The sequence below is a fragment of the Harpia harpyja genome, chromosome 4, assembly GCF_026419915.1.
Source record: "Harpia harpyja isolate bHarHar1 chromosome 4, bHarHar1 primary haplotype, whole genome shotgun sequence".
Taxonomy (NCBI): domain Eukaryota; kingdom Metazoa; phylum Chordata; class Aves; order Accipitriformes; family Accipitridae; genus Harpia; species Harpia harpyja.
In genome coordinates this window covers 73,514,787-73,530,297 of record NC_068943.1, presented here as the reverse complement: position 1 = coordinate 73,530,297, position 15,511 = coordinate 73,514,787, and the positions used below count along the sequence as shown (strand labels likewise).

General features: G+C 46.1%; 1 protein-coding gene across 3 annotated transcripts in view; it reads left to right on the top strand.

Annotated features, from left to right (window-relative positions):
* The first annotated feature begins 13,648 nt into the window (after nt 1-13,648).
* The window catches only part of LOC128140631 (SAM and SH3 domain-containing protein 1-like), a 575,076-nt gene continuing 573,213 nt past the window's right edge, over nt 13,649-15,511 (top strand). The window contains exons 1-2 of one of the 3 annotated variants that reach the window (XM_052784771.1): nt 13,649-13,732; nt 14,207-15,356. In XM_052784771.1, coding sequence (XP_052640731.1) covers nt 14,877-15,356 — 480 coding nt within the window. In that variant the 5' untranslated portion in view covers nt 13,649-13,732; nt 14,207-14,876. Of the gene's footprint in view, nt 13,733-14,098; nt 15,357-15,511 lie in introns of those variants that run through there. The other 2 variants (XM_052784772.1, XM_052784774.1) reach the window with 2 other exon arrangements.

The following is a 15,511-nucleotide window of genomic DNA, read 5'->3' as shown; positions in this document are numbered from 1 at the left end:
TATTTGTCGTGTTCCCATTGTAAAACATAAAACAATATTGCCATTACCAGTTTCTAAGTATTATTATCATTTTCACAGTGCTGCTGTCAAGAATGATTGCTGCAAGTCCTCTCTCTTCCTTGTTCATTCTAGGAGTGAAAATCTGAGGAAATAAGGAAGCTTCTCCATTCTCCCTCATGAAATTAAAGTCTCCAAAATTAAGTTGAACTGTGCACTGCCAAAATTATAGTAAGTATACTGTTGCTTTTTTTTTTTTGTAATAAGATCTTGCTACAGCCATCTTTTAATAAAATTACATTAAATGCAAGTAGACAGGTACCACATATACTGCCACCATCTCTGCGGGAAGACTTCCAATAGAAGTGCAATTCCATGAGTTCGAGGTGTCTGCCACTCCTTGAGGGGAAGGTAAGTAAATAAAGCAACATGTCCTTCTTTATATTTATTTTAGCATATTTAAAAAAAAAAACAAACCAAAAACATGTCTGACAAGCAGTTGTGATTTTTTTTTTAATCTTCCTTTAAACAAAAATCAGAATTAGCACTTTAGAAACCACATATTTGACTGGTAACTTCTGCAATATTTTAGGGGTGTTACATCTCAGGGGAACTGCAGAGAATATTGGAGCATAGGTCGGATCAGCCAATATTAAAAGACCAGCACTAAATATCTTTGGTTTGCAGCGGTGTCCTGGTTTCAGCTGGGATAGAGTTAACTGTCTTCCTAGTAGCTGGTACAGTGCTATTTTTTGAGTTCAGTATAAGAAGAATGTTGATAACGCTGATGTTTTCAGTTGTTGCTCAGTAGTGTTTAGACTAAAGTCAAGGATTTTTCAGCTTCTCATGCCCAGCCAGCGAGAAAGCTGGAGGGGCACAAGAAGTTGGCCCAGGACACAGCCAGGGCAGCTGACCCAAACTGGCCAACGGGGTATTCCATACCATGGGACGTCCCATCCAGTATAGGAACGGGGAAGGGGTGGGCAGGGATTCGCCGCTCGGGGACTGGCTGGGTGTCGGTCGGCGGGTGGTGAGCAATTGCACTGCGCATCATTTGTACATTCCAATCCTTTCATTATTGCTGTTGTCATTTTATTAGTGTTATCATTATCATTATTAGTTTCTTCTTTTCTGTTCTATTAAACCGTTCTTATCTCAACCCACGGGTTTTGCTTCTTTTCCCGATTTTCTCCCCCATCCCACTGGGGGGGGGGGGTGATTGAGCGGCTGCGTGGTGTTTAGTTGCTGGCTGGGGTTAAACCACGACAAGCGGAAAAAGACACAGTTTTCTATTTGTACTTGAGGCAAAATGAAGATAATATGGCGTTCCATCACTACTTTTCAGAGCTCTGAAACTCCTAACATCCTTGGCCTGGCATCTATAAATACTGTTCATTGCTATAAACCACAATTAGGAGTAAGCTAGTGTTCGAATTTAGTTTATTCTAGAAGTTCAGTGAAGTCTTCTAGCATAGCAAAGGTTTATGCACATGCTTTGCACAAAGTGCCTTCAAAATTTCATTTAAAATTATTCATTAAAAATTACATTCATGTGTGTAAAGGCTGAATTACTAGGCAGACAACAGAGACATATATGTTTCACTTCTACAGTTTTCTTTCATCTCCACGATACGACCTTCCATTTTGTATTCCTTACCGAATTCACAAAAATCTTTAGCATCTCTCTTGCTCTTACTTAACTTCAACTACGTGTCACTTCCAATGATCCCTCCTACAATTAGAATAGACATGAGGTGCATAGTTCGGCATAGCTGTGGGTAAGGGAGAAGACATCTATGAAATAGGGACTTCAGGCATTTAAAAGCTCTGATTGAAAGCATCTGTAGAGGACTATCTTTTTCTGAAGGTAAAAGAGCTCATTTGGGTGAGATGGAATTTTGTTAAAAGCTTGTAACACAACACCCGTGAGCCCTGCACTGGACTTTGGGCATTTTGCACAGCCTGGAGCTGATGAAGATTTGTTTGGTTTGATTTTTGCTGCCATAAGAAAGGTGAGATTTTACTATAAAAAGACAGGGGATGGCTGCAACAGTAGCTTATATGACTGCTAATGGAAAGGTAAACTACAGATTGCCTCATAGATTTACTGACTGGCATGACTAGAAAGAGTTTGCTTTTTATATTATCTGGAGAGAGGAAAAAATAATTCATTACAGCACATCTCTGAAGAATAATTCTGACACTTCAGCTGACCAGTCTGAACCAATGCTGATTTTATGAGGCCAAGAGTGGTCAGAGATAAAGATGTATTAATCTTCTACCTGGGTCTTCAATTGGGCTTGAATTAAACAGGAATTGCCCTAATATTCGACTAATCCAAATTAGGCTAATTCATCTTTATTTTATTAATGTTAGATTTAGATCAAACCTTGGATCTTAATTCCAAATCAGTCTTGAACTTGATGAGGACATGACTTGACCTGTCTCAAATCGTTAGCAAGACTGAAACCCAGAGGCTGCAGTTAGATGGAAAGGTGGGTGTGCTTCATGGCACACTTCTGAGTCATGCTGTCTCAACCATCTTAACCAAGGTTTTGGTTGACGTGAGCAATAGCTGTCTTCCAGGCTGTGCGACTGCTGTTCTTACTATACGAGTTAATACAAAGATAAATACCTGGATCCTCGAATTCTACTCTGGTAAGAGGTTGTGACACAGCTGAAGAAGTCACCTGGACACCTGGGAGCTTAGAAATATCCTTGGTCCACGAAGCTGAGATACAGCCTTTGTCTGATGCTCAAAAGGCAGAGCTATAGACTTAAAACTGCACCTTCTGAATCTGGCAACCTGAAATGGCAAATCAGGGTGTTGACAAATGCCAAGGTGTTGTCAATGAGGCCGTTTCTGGGCTAGGTTTGACCCATGCCTAAATCAGAGTTGGTGCCACAGCTTGGATCATCTCACATGTGCAGCCCCTTTTCCACTTACACAACAGTCCACTCCTATATTGCATACTCAGCTGAAGTGGGTGAGACATGAAAGCCTGCAGAAGCCTGGAAGGGAAGAAAACATTTCTTCCTCCCCCTACCAACACATCCAGGGTTAACAAGCATCAGCGATCTGCACGTATGGTATTTTTGAAATTTGAGAGTTATTTGCTTTATAACTCATCTTTCTCCTGTCTTCTCCCACCAGAGGTGCAGAGGTTAACCCACAGATCTGTCTATCTTTCTGCAGCCAGGGTCTGTACCCCTCAGCAGTCTTCCCAGATTCACTTCAAATGTAACCTGATAAATAAAGATGGATGAGGGTTCACTCAAATGAAAGTGTTTGTAAATGAATGAAAACTGCATGCATGCTATAGAGAAATGAAGACATAGAAAAATATTTCTGTTGAGTTACTGGTTGTTGAAAAATAAATTAAAATATAATATATCAAAAATGTAAAATTGGATATGTTCCCTGGAGATAAAACCCATCGTCCCAATTTTGTATCTATGTAAAAACTCCGTGTTCTTTTAGCTGGCATGACTCTTTATAACAAGGAAAAATGGTCTTGGAAGGACAGAAAACACATGTTATGTCTTCCTTTTTCTTCCTTGCATTTCTAATTGTGCTGTTATATCAACTTTAGCAGAAATGTGTGGTGTAAATGAATTCATATGATTGTGAGAACTTTTGTTTGTTAATTCCCTGACCTTATAATATTCTGCTAGTCTCATATTTATCCATTTGAACAGTTAAAACCCCACAGATGCGCCAGCTGTGACTGTGTGTGTCAGGAAGATAGTGGGTATCAGCTGCAGGAAGACTGGAGTCAACCCTGATTAAATGAAGAGTTGGTGCCGTGCGGCAGTGTGGCAGTTGGCAGAGGCAGGGTGGGCGTGATGGGTTGGGCTCCGGTGACGCGTGATTGACTCCTGACATGCCCAGGAATGGCAGAACAAGTCCCAGCTGGAAAAAAAGATCACAGAAAAGGCGGGAGCTGGGATGCAGCGCTGTCTTTTGGGAGACCTAGCTGAATGACTGACAAAAATCTATTAGGGAGAAAGGGGCGAGCATGAGTAAAAGGTCTCACAGCATTTATTCTGACAGGATGATTAATTTCTTGTTACTCATCCAGAATGGGGCTGTCTGGGGGGAATTCAGGGAAATATTTGATTCTTTCAAACATCGATTATTTGGAGAAAAGCTTTTGCGTAAATCCAAACACTTTATCCTGTCTTTGTTTTGAAATGGCACAGAGGGAGTTTTCTAATTTCTTGGTGGAGGTTCTTCAGTCTCAGCACTATCAGGACTCTTTATTTCAAAGCCAGGAGCCAAATCCTTAGCTGCTTCAGAAGGTCTAACTTACTTGGGTCATGCTGTACCCTTTCATGCCAGATGGTTCCTTCTCCTCCTCCTCCTCTAGGACTCTTGGTCCTGCTGATGTGTTGGGCTCAGGTCCACAAGAGAAAAAAATCATGACTGCTAACCTGTGGTGCTGCTTGGCTCCAGGAATTTTTACCTGATAGCCACCTGGATAATAATCTTGACTTCTTCTTGCAAGGAAGCACTTTATGTTTGATGACCCTCAAGGAATAGAATTAGCATTTGCTACTTTACTCTTGCTGATTTCTACCTTGCATGGCTCCGGCTTTTATGCCTTGTGTCTCAGGTGCCTGTGTGTTTATAACATCTACAGCAGCTGAGCTCAAGAGAGAAAGAGAAAGCTAGGATAGTGCGTTTTCCCCTCATGAAAACCATACATAGCAATGGCCTTGCTGAATCAGACAAGAAGTCCCTCCAGCTCAATATCCTGTCTAGGTAGCAGGTGCCTAAGCAAAAAATAAGTATATGAACAGGGCAAACATTATAAGGAAATTTTCCAACTTAACTATTTTTGTTGGAGAGGCTGGGGGAAAGAATCAGATCTGGACATAGCAAGAGAAGAAGAATATAACTGAAAGAGAAGAGTGTTAACAAAAAAGCCATTCAGCAGAGAAGTCATGAAGGAAAAGGGTAGGAGTTGTGGAAATAGGAGATGATGAAAAATGCGGTCCATGAGGCAGACAGAGCTGCAGGAAATTGGTTGGGGTAATAGACATGGAGGAAGGATGGATGAATGGAGCAGTAAGAGCCCATGGAATAAGGGAACTGAGCATATGCCAGCGGGTAGTAAGAACAGCCAGTCTCTACTGTCAGCTATGTACATAATGGAAAAGAGTTTCAGAACAGAGTTTTATTGCCTATATACTTAAGAGAGTCTGGGTTTTGAGTAATTTTGAAAATTTCACAATTTTCTATCTATCTTCCTCTAAATACCTTATAAATCCGGGCCTTTGCCTATATGCCGCTGAAGAGAGGCAGAGTGAAAACAAACATGGGAGAAACAAGGACCTGGTTGTCATATGTCAGCTTTTCTGACAGCTCTGTAAAACGAATGGGTGACACTGCTCCAGGAGTGCACAGAAGCCTCAGCTGTTCTGAACTGAATGGCAGGGTTTTTTTCCCTGATTTCCCCTGGGGTCAGGGTACTACCTTGTGGTCTTAGGACATTGGAGAACCCTTTTGGAATGGAGAGGATAATTTCTGAAGGGTTGAAGGGTTCTCCCCTTCCCTGACATAGGCTTTCTGTCCCACAGTAATTACAGCTGGTGCCACAATCTTTAGGGCAAGATGCACAGGCTAGTTAGAAATGATGGATCCATTTTTGCCCATTTTATTAAACCCCCTTTTTTTTTTCCCCCTCTACAAAATGCTTTGGTGTCCTGGAAAACTGGTGCCTGATGTTTGCAGATTTTCATAATGTATTTGTTTAAGACATATGACTATGCTGACTGTAAGTGAGTTCAATTTTATTAGGCAGTAGCTGTATCCTCTAAATTCAGTTTCTCACTGAAAAAAAGCCCAACAACCAACAACTTGAAAGCTGCATAAAGATTGTTGTTTCATGGTTTGTACATGTGTCTGATGAAGAAGCGCTTCTTGATGAAGAGAAGAGGACTATGTGGAAGTTCATAGAAAAAAGGAAACAGAAGCTCACAGTAAATGTCCAAGTGATCAAAGTTTTCAGCTTTTCATTCTTATGATTCCAAGACGGTATCACATGGAAGTGCTAGACTGTAAATTGTGAGGATGTAAATATTTATTAGTTCTCTACCCACTGTGCTGATATTCAGCTGGTATTTCTAGGGACTTCCACAACTTAAATAGTAGCAAGAACACTACCATTAGTAATAATTTAGGATTTCTTCTTGTATTTACCTGCAATAAATAGTTCACTTAAACAGCATTCAGTGTGAAGCAAAATGTTTTTAGTACAGGTAAAATTCAACCGCGTGCACACCGTATTGGCATTATCTTCTGGCTCAAAGCCAACAGTAAAGAGAGTGGGTCAGTGGTTTAAGTTTGTAAAGACAAACCTACCCTGAATTATTGTAGGGAACATTTTCTTTATGAAAATAGTTGTCTGTTAGCAGCTGGTAAAATAGCAGTCACGATATATTTCTAGGGATAAAGTGTGGTTTTGTTTTGTTTTAGGATAATTTTGTTTGCTTTCAGGATAGTCTTTGCCACAAAAGGCCAAGAAGGTAGTACTTGTGCAAGCCCATTTTACCTTCTCATTGACAGTGACATACAAAAAAAATGTTAGAGGTTGACTGGTTAATAGAGAATTGGGTAGTCCATGGAAGAAGGTGATCTCTTATACTTTCTTCTTCTGTTACTGAGGAAAAAGAGGCTAAATTTTTAGACTGAATTCTGGTTACAGAACTTGGTCTGAGGAAAACAGCAGCCTAGATTTGGATATCTATTCCCATTTCTATTCAATTTTCTTCTCTATTGCATTCAGAAAGTGATCTTCTAGTTATCACAGACTTGATCTTAAATTAATGCCTGTAAATTTTTATGGGAAAGGAGCATCATAGTAAATAAAGTAGCTGCTCTATTTCAAATGCACTCTCAAATCCAAAATAATTTTATCTTCATGACACAGAAAAATGGATGTTTCATCAGCTAAATCCTTTTACATTCCCAGTCAGATAGTCCTAGTGAGCATTGAATTATTACAAACATAGTCAGTAAATTTAGAGCAGGGGCTCATGTTTTTGTATATTTTAAAGTTTCCTTTAAAATTAAAACATTGCTTTGTTTATATAAAATACTATGTGATAAATTTGTTTTTGTAAACAATTCTATTTTTACACTTAAATTTCATATAAATTCCTTATTGCAATGTTCTCATTAGTCTCCTTTTTTCTTTTTTCTTTTCTGTGATAGAGCTTTTGCTAAAATAACCCTTCACTTCTCACAAGGAGCATCTTTTCAAGTTTTTGTCTGCTGACAAAATATGAGGAGAGGCTAGGAGAACTTGGTTTGTTTAGCCTAGAGATGAAAAAGCAAAGGGAACCAAACTGCAGTCTTTCTCTATCTATGGGGAAAGCCATAGAGAAAACAGAGCCAAACCCTTCTTAGAAGTGCTCAGCAAGAGGACATGAGACAAAGGTCACAATTGCTTTGACTAGGTAAAAGGAAGAAATTCTTCATGATGAGAGTGTGTCAGTGCTGGAGGAGACCACCCAGAGAGGCTGGGGAACCTCCATGCCTGCAGATTTTCAGAAGTCAACAGGGCAAAGCCATCTGCAACCTGATCTGAGTTTGCAATTAGCCCTGCTCTGAGTGGGTGATGCCCAGGGATCCTTTCCAATCTAAATTTTCCTAACCTTCTATGAAAGAGTACTTAAAGTAACGGTCATCGGGGGTTTTTTAATGAGGAAAAGTCAACCTCCAGAGTGCTTAACAGCCAGTAATATTCATTAGAGTTAGTACAGCTCATGGGAGTTGACATGATGTGCACCAATGTTTGAAGTTCTAAGCTTTATACATCAGCTTATCTGTCTGCAGAGTTTACATGAGCAAATCTTCCTTTAGCTGTTGAGTTTTGTTGCTATATATTCTTTAGGATTGACGCTTTAGATAAGACATAGGATGTTTTCAAACCTTCTCTCACCGTTATCATTATTTTCCTCTGGATTCTTTGCCAATGCACTCCAGGTACAGTCAAATAATTGCAACATTTTACACAGAAGTATAAATAGCTCCATTTATGTGAACTAATAGCCTGGTTCTGCAAATAACTGCCATCGTGTATGAGCAGTTGCATTCATTTTAGTGAATTATTCACCTTGTGCCCTAGTGGAAACCCTAGAAAAGTATTTGAGAATCTGCTTCTGTTGTTTTAGAAAAGTACAGAAGTATTAGCTTGCACTCATTCATTGCACATTATTCATTGCAACGTAATCATGTGGTACTCCCTCACTCTATGTGTGAATCTGAGTTTCCTTTTCTAGCTGAACAACTTCACTAATATCTTAATGGAACTGTATTCATTTCAGAGTCTTCCTCACATTCATGCACTATGTGATTACTCTTCTAAGCATTTGTGTTCTCGTCTAGCTTTGTTTCAACCATCAAATACATCAGTGTATGGTTCAAAACACTAAAAAGTATTTAGGTATCCAAAGGTCCACACTGTTACCTTAATGTGTCAAAAATCGAGTAAGTCCTGATAAAGGTAGAAAAAAGAAAGAGCTCTAAGGATTCCTGAATATATTTTATATCTAGGTGTAAAGTTAGCGTTCAGCTACATTTTTATTTATCTCATTGTATTGGTTTTGTGTGGCAAGGTTTTTGGTAGCGGGGGGGGTTACAGGGGTGGCTTTTGTAAGAAGCTGCTGGAAGCTTCCCCTGTGTCCGACAGAGCCAATACCAGCCGGCTCTAAGACGGACCCGCCGCCAGCCAAGGCCGAGCCAATCAGCGATAGTGGTAACGCCTCTGTGATAACATTTTTAAGAAGGAAAAAAAGTTGGGATGGAGGTTTTCGGCAGCCGGAGAGAGGAGTGAGAACATGTAAGAGAAACAACCCTGCGGACACCAAGGTCAGTGAAGAAGGAGGGGGAGGAGATGCTCCAGGCGCCAGAGCAGAGATTCCCCTGCAGCCCGTGGTGAAGACCATGGTGAGGCAGGCTGTCCCCCTGCAGCCCAGGGAGGTCCACGGTGGAGCAGATATCCACCTGCAGCCCGGGGAGGACCCCACGCTGGAGCAGGTGGGTTCCCGAAGGAGGCTGTGACCCCGTGGGAACCCCGCGCTGGAGCAGGCTCCTGGCAGGACCTGTGGACCCGTGGAGAGAGGAGCCCACAGAGCAGGTTTTCTGGCAGGACTTGTGACCCCGTGGGGGACCCACGCTGGAGCAGTGTGCTCCTGAAGGACTTCACACCGTGGAAAGGACCCATGCTGGAGCAGTTCATGAAGAACTGCAGCCTGTGGGAAGGACCCACGTTGGAGAAGTTCGTGGAGGACTGTCTCCCGTGGGTGGGACCCCACGCTGGAGCAGGGGAAGAGTGTGATGAGTCCTCCCCCTGAGGAGGATGAAGCGGCAGAAAATAACGTGTGATGAACTGACCGTAAACCCCATCCCCGTCCCCCTGTGCCGCTGGGGGGTTGGTAGAGAATCCGGGAGTGAAGTTGTGCCCGGGAAGAAGGCAGGGGTGGAGAGAAGGTGTTCTGAGATTTGGTTTTATTTCTCATTACCCTACTCTGGTTGATTGGTAATAAATCAAGTTAATTTTCCCCAAACTGAGTCTGTTTTGCCCGTGACGGTAATTGGTGAGTGATCTCTCCTATCCTTATCTCGACCCACAAGCTCTTTGTTATATTTTCTCTCCCCTGTCCAGCTGAGAAGGAGGGGGAGTGATAGAACAGCTCTGGTGGGCACCTGGCGTCCAGCCAGGGTTAACCCATCACACTCATCCCAAACAAAATGACTATATACAACATCTCATGGTATAGAAAATGTGTGACCATAGCTTTGCAAAATCTATCATATACTATTGTCAGATAACGTAATCCAATAGATAATCATACATTTTAATAGAATATCCTTCAGAACAGAAGTTCAAGGATGAAACCTTTTCATTCCTTGGTACACTGCATAAATGCAGGGTGCCCTCTGTTTAAAGGATACCTAAATCAACAATTCAGTTAAAATAGCCTTTACATTTGCTAAGCAAATCTGTCATTGCTATGCTGTATCCTTTTTGGCGATATCAATCACATTTACGTTGTATTACATGAACGATATAGTCTGACATGGTAAAACCTACCAGGAATCTTAGTTTTTCCTCATAGTGGGCCTGCACAGCTTACAGAGCAGAAAAAAATCCACAGGAAAAATAGTATTTTTTTCTGCCATGCATCTCCTTTGGGCTTGGTTCTTCTGAATACACGTTAGAAATAACTTTTACCCATTTTGCTGGAAGCTACCCTTAAATGCAAAAAATCTGGTCCTTATCCTCCACTACCAAACTTCTTACATGTAAAAAGTCTACCAGCAACTTCATAGCAAACATTTCTGTACTTGCTCTCCATATGTGTGTACGTATATTGTGGCTGCAACGTAGCAATCCTGTATTGTTGGTGCGACTTCTAATACATCTTCCCGCTTTTATTATCTGCTGAATTTGAAAACAAAAGTCAAGATTGAGTCTGGAAATACTGGAGACAATCTAGTAATACTGAGCACTTCAGAAATTAAGCCCATTGTGTCAAATATTCAACAGCCCCCACAATTCAAATAAATTTCAATCAAACTGCAGATTGATTAATTTAAGATCAGGTAAGCTTGGAAAGAAGTGGTCTTTATTTGAAGGACAAAGTAGGGAAAGCATGGAGAAGTGTCCTTTTCTTACCTGTTTATAACAGGTAAGAAAATATTTATTACATGCTGCATGTATCTCCTAGGACAATGCAGTTCAGGTTTCCTCTGGGAGGCTCATCCTTTCTTACGTAGTCCATCAGCAAGGTCAGAGGTGACAGACTGTTCCATAGCCTGTGCATGGGCTTAGGTAATTCTAGAAAAGAGAAGGATTATTTGCATGATGAGAGCAGGGTATGATACTAGATGAAGGAAGCCAGGATGCATGGCACTAATATATTTACTTTTTAACTCATCATAGTTTGTTCTTCTGTTTATCCTGGAACTCAAAGGCAGACTTACCTGTACGTGCTTTATCTCACCCATATTAGAAGTCTGCTTGTGCTCCTTTCATTTACAAATTGCTCATGCTCCAGCTCTTTGTTTAGGCACAACCTATTTCCAGCATGTGTCAGGAAACCCTATGCATTCAGGGAAAGCTTCTCCCACCCTGTAACATATAAACACCTTAATTAGTATGTGTATATAATATGAGTATAAATAGTGTACTGCAGAGATAAGCTAAATTTAAGGTGAAATACAGGATCTGTATTCCACCACTGAAATTAATCTGCAAATACTGTAAGAAATACTGTTTAGAATGATACTACCCTATTGATTTAATAGTTCTGTAGATACAATATGTATGATAGGCGGGGACTTACAGTCAGCAAGCACACTCTCAGCTGGATTGAAACTACAGTTCAATGTCTCAGAAATTAACATTTTTTGCATTTACTAATTTTTAATCATAACTTTGCACTTAATAAAAAAAAAATAAAAAGCACATAAAGGAGGTTTTCAAACCGAGTTTGCTGTTATCACTCAAAACATGCCTCCATTTCCTGCTCTGCCACTCTGTGACCTTCCTCCTTTTCCACTCTCAAATTAGCTTCCCAGCATATTGACTGCACCTCCCAATTTGGTGTCATCTGGGAACTTGCTGAGGATGCATTCATTCCACCTTGCCACTGAGAGCATCAGCGAAGATGTTGTACAGTGCTGGCCCCAGTATCAACCCCTTTTAACTACCCACCCAAATGTCATCTAAGTCTTCACAAAGGCTTGCACCAAAGTTTTCCTGGGGACTGCTGTGAGGTGGACTGGTCTTTTGTTCCCTGGACTTCTGATTGTCTTTTTTAAAGGTGGACATAACATTTTCTTTTTATTTGTTGTTTATTTTTGTATTTCAAAGTCACATAGAACTGCTGTATTTGCTATCAGGTGAACTCATTTTGTGAAACTAAAATCAATGCCAAACACAACCAGAGCGAGCTTCACAATGTTGTAACCTGCTGCCACACTCCATGCTCCCATGGGGGTGCACCACTTCTGCTGTCCTGCCAGAAGCTACGGATCCTACCCTTTTACAGGTAGGAGACCTGCAGTTTACCAAGCACATCTGAATCATAACATTTGCAATACCTTAAAAGCCTTCCAAGACCCTTCCAAAATACACACATAAAAATGATATAATTCTGTATGTACTGTCAATAAGCCTGATGAAGATGGGCTGTACCAGTCAGTTTTTCCTATCTCTCACACCATCAATTCCAGCTCCAGTTCACAGAACCACCTTGCTAATTTCTCTGGCGTTGTCAGCCTTTCACCCGGTCTGTGAAGAGAAGATAATTGCTGCTTCAATCTCTGTCTCTGGCCTGAGAAGAGGGTTTGAAATATTATGTGGCCTGGAAGGAAAATCAGATGCAGAAAAAGAAGAGGGATGGCAGGAGATTTTAAAAGGAATAGAATGCTGTTCCTCCCTTCTTCCCCTTTTAGTGCATGAATCTGTGATCTCTAGGCTTTTTACCCAGAGGCTGTGTTTTAACCACTTGTAAATATCCAACCTTTTCAAAACACCTTGCAATGTAATGCTCTTTGTGAGAACGCTGCTATGCTACACAATCCTGTGGCGAACTACCACAAAGTCCCGAGGACAAACGTGGGCCTATCTGTTACAAATAAACCCCACCAAATTACAAAAGGGAGCGTGTCCCTCCTCTGGCAATCCCTGTGCTGCGGGAGGCAGGGTGGATGCCCCCAGCCCCTGTAGGGCTGTGGCTGCCCCCGTCCCTTCTGACGGGACCCGACAGGCAGGGCCAGCCCGAAATGATCTGACTCCCTCAGGACCCCACGCGTGGGGCTGAAGGGTCTGCTGAGGGAGAGGCATTTGCGTAAGAAAACAAATTTCAACCTGTTTTAAATTAAAATGGCAGCGGGGTCCGCGCCTCAGCATCCCCCCCGCCTTCCCCGGGGGTCGGCAAGGGGAGCGGGGAGCCCCGGCCACCCCGCTCCGCCACCCGCCGGGCCGGGTGGGGCGGCGGGGGCCGGGCCGGGCCCGGGCTGGGCTGCGCTTTCCGCAGCGGCCTGGCGGGGGCGCTGCGAGCCCGGCGTTGCGGGGCGAGCGCGGCGGGCAGCGTGCGGCGTCTCCGCCGGCCCCGGGCAGCCCGCGGCGGCGGCTGGGAGAGCGGGGCCAGCGCCTCCCGCCTGTCTCCACCGCTTCCCGGAGGCGCGGGGGGACGCTCGCCCCCTCCGACAGCCCCCGCTCTTACCCGCCCACGAAGGGTCGCCCTTCGGCCGCCAAGGGGCTCGGTGCCCCCCGCGGGGGAGCCGCCGCCGCCGCCGTCGGTCCGGCTGTCCCAAGGGCGCTGGGGGACAGCTCCCCGGGCCGTGCCCCCTCGGCGCGGTGCCTCTGCCTTGCCGGGGGCGGGGGGGAACGGGGACGGGCAAGCCCGCCGGCTAGCTTGCGGAGCGGAGGCAGCCCCCCGCCGCTGCCCGGCCGGGCTGCCTTGCCCCCCGGCCGGCCGCACGCCACCTCCCCGCGCCAACCCCTCCCCCCTCACCGGCGGGTCGGGCAGGGGGGCGGTCGGCGGGGGAGACCGCGGGTTTGCCGGCGGGGAAAGTTGAAAAGGCCTTGGGGAGAGCCGGGGCAGGGGGCTGGCAGCGGGGTGACGGGCGCGGAGGAGGAGCGGGGAGAAGCCGCACCGGAGCACCGGGAGGAGCCGGAGGAAATCTGCTGGCGGCGCGTCAGGCGCCTCAGGGGTAGGGGAGGAAGGAGGACCCGGGAGGGGAAGCACCGCTCCGGGGTACCGCTGGCAGGGAGGGGGAAAGCACCGCCACCAGCCGGGGGAGGAGGAGGTGGGGGGGAGCGCCGGTGACCTGTCGCGGATCGGCTCCGCCGCCGCCGGAGGATGCACGGAGCGCCGGCTGCCCGCACGGCCCCGCCGCCGCCGCCGCCTCCTCCTCCCGAGGGCGGCTGTGGGGAGCGGCGGGAGGGCCAGCAGGGATAGGGGAAAGCGGGGAAAGTTGGGCTGCGCGCCCCGGAGGGGGGGCGGGAGGGCACCGCCGGCATCAGGGCCGAGAAAGTGGGGTTGGAAAGCAGTTTCTGGGCTCGCTGCCGGCGAAGCGCATTTAACCATCATCTCAGGGATGAAGGGGAACCGGGAAAGTAACTCGGAAAAGTGAGTGGGATTCTTATCTTTTTTTTTCCTTCTTTTTTTCCTCCTAATCCGAAAGGACCCGTTTAAAAGGAAAGCAAAAGCCGCCGTGTGCGCCCGCTGCCGGGAGAGATACGGGAGAGGAGGGCACTGCACACTCGCTGGCACCCCCGCCTGTGCTGGGCGAGGGTGCGGGATCCTGCGCTCGGGTCTCCCCCAACATGATCGTGTACCAAAGCAGCTACACATAGTAAACAGATTCATCATGCGACAGAGCCTAGGAAGGCGAGACAGAAGCAGAAACAGAAACTAACGCTGAAAGGAAGAGGGGGGGGGGGGAAAAGACAGCGGCTGCGGATTACTTCCAGAGAAAGTGGGTGGATGTTGTGCAGCAGCGACTTGGGATTTTAGGGGATGCACCCTTACATTTTGCTTCTCCCTAGTCCGAGTCTCCCTTCTCCGGTGGCAGAAAGCGGCTGTACTTGGTGGTAGGAAAACAGGACGAGGAATAAACAGGAGGGGTTCGTTCGGCAGTGCTTGCGATGCCCCACTGATCTGCTTTAAGGATTTTTTTTTTTTTAATTTTTTTTTTCCCCCCTGGTGGATGTTGGTTTCTTGACCTTGATTTTGAGACCTTTTAGTTGCATCGCAGTTTTGGGGTTGTGTTTTTCTGTCCTTTGGCGAGGAGTGGAAAGGGGGAGGCTGGCTTCGGTGCTGAAAGTTGCAGTCGTTATTATTCTGGAGCCAGCATGTGCACCAACATAGTCTACGAGTGGCTGAAGACCCTGCAGCTCCCCCAGTACGCGGAGTCCTTCGTCGATAATGGCTACGACGACCTGGAGGTCTGCAAGCAGATCGGGGACCCGGACCTGGATGCCATCGGCGTTGCCGTGCCCCACCACCGGCGCCGGATCCACGAAGCCGTGCGGCGGCTGAAGGAGGCGGACGAGACGGCGGCGGGGCTCTACTTCACCCTGGAGCCCCAGCCGCCCCCTCCGCCGCCCCCCCCGCGGCCGGTCCCGCCCGCCGCCGGGCGCTGGCCCCGCCGGCCGGCGGGGCTGGAGGAGGCCCGGAGGGGGGCGGCCCCCCGGTACCGGGCCGGAGGGCGGCGGGGGGCGGCCGGCGGCGGGGGCTTGGCCGCCTACCCCAGGTTGAAGCTGAAGATCATGATCCGGGACAAGCTGGTCCGCGACGGCATCAACCTGAGTAAACCCCCCTACTCCAACAAGGTAAGAACCGGCCGCTGCCCCCCGGAGGGGGGGGGGGGGCCGGGGCTCCCCGGTGCGGTGGGGCAGCGGCGGCAGCTGGAGAGGGGGGGGCCCGCCTCTGCCGTGCGCTGGCGCTGAGCATCTCCCGCTGTGCCAGTAGCATTTTCGGAGGGAAA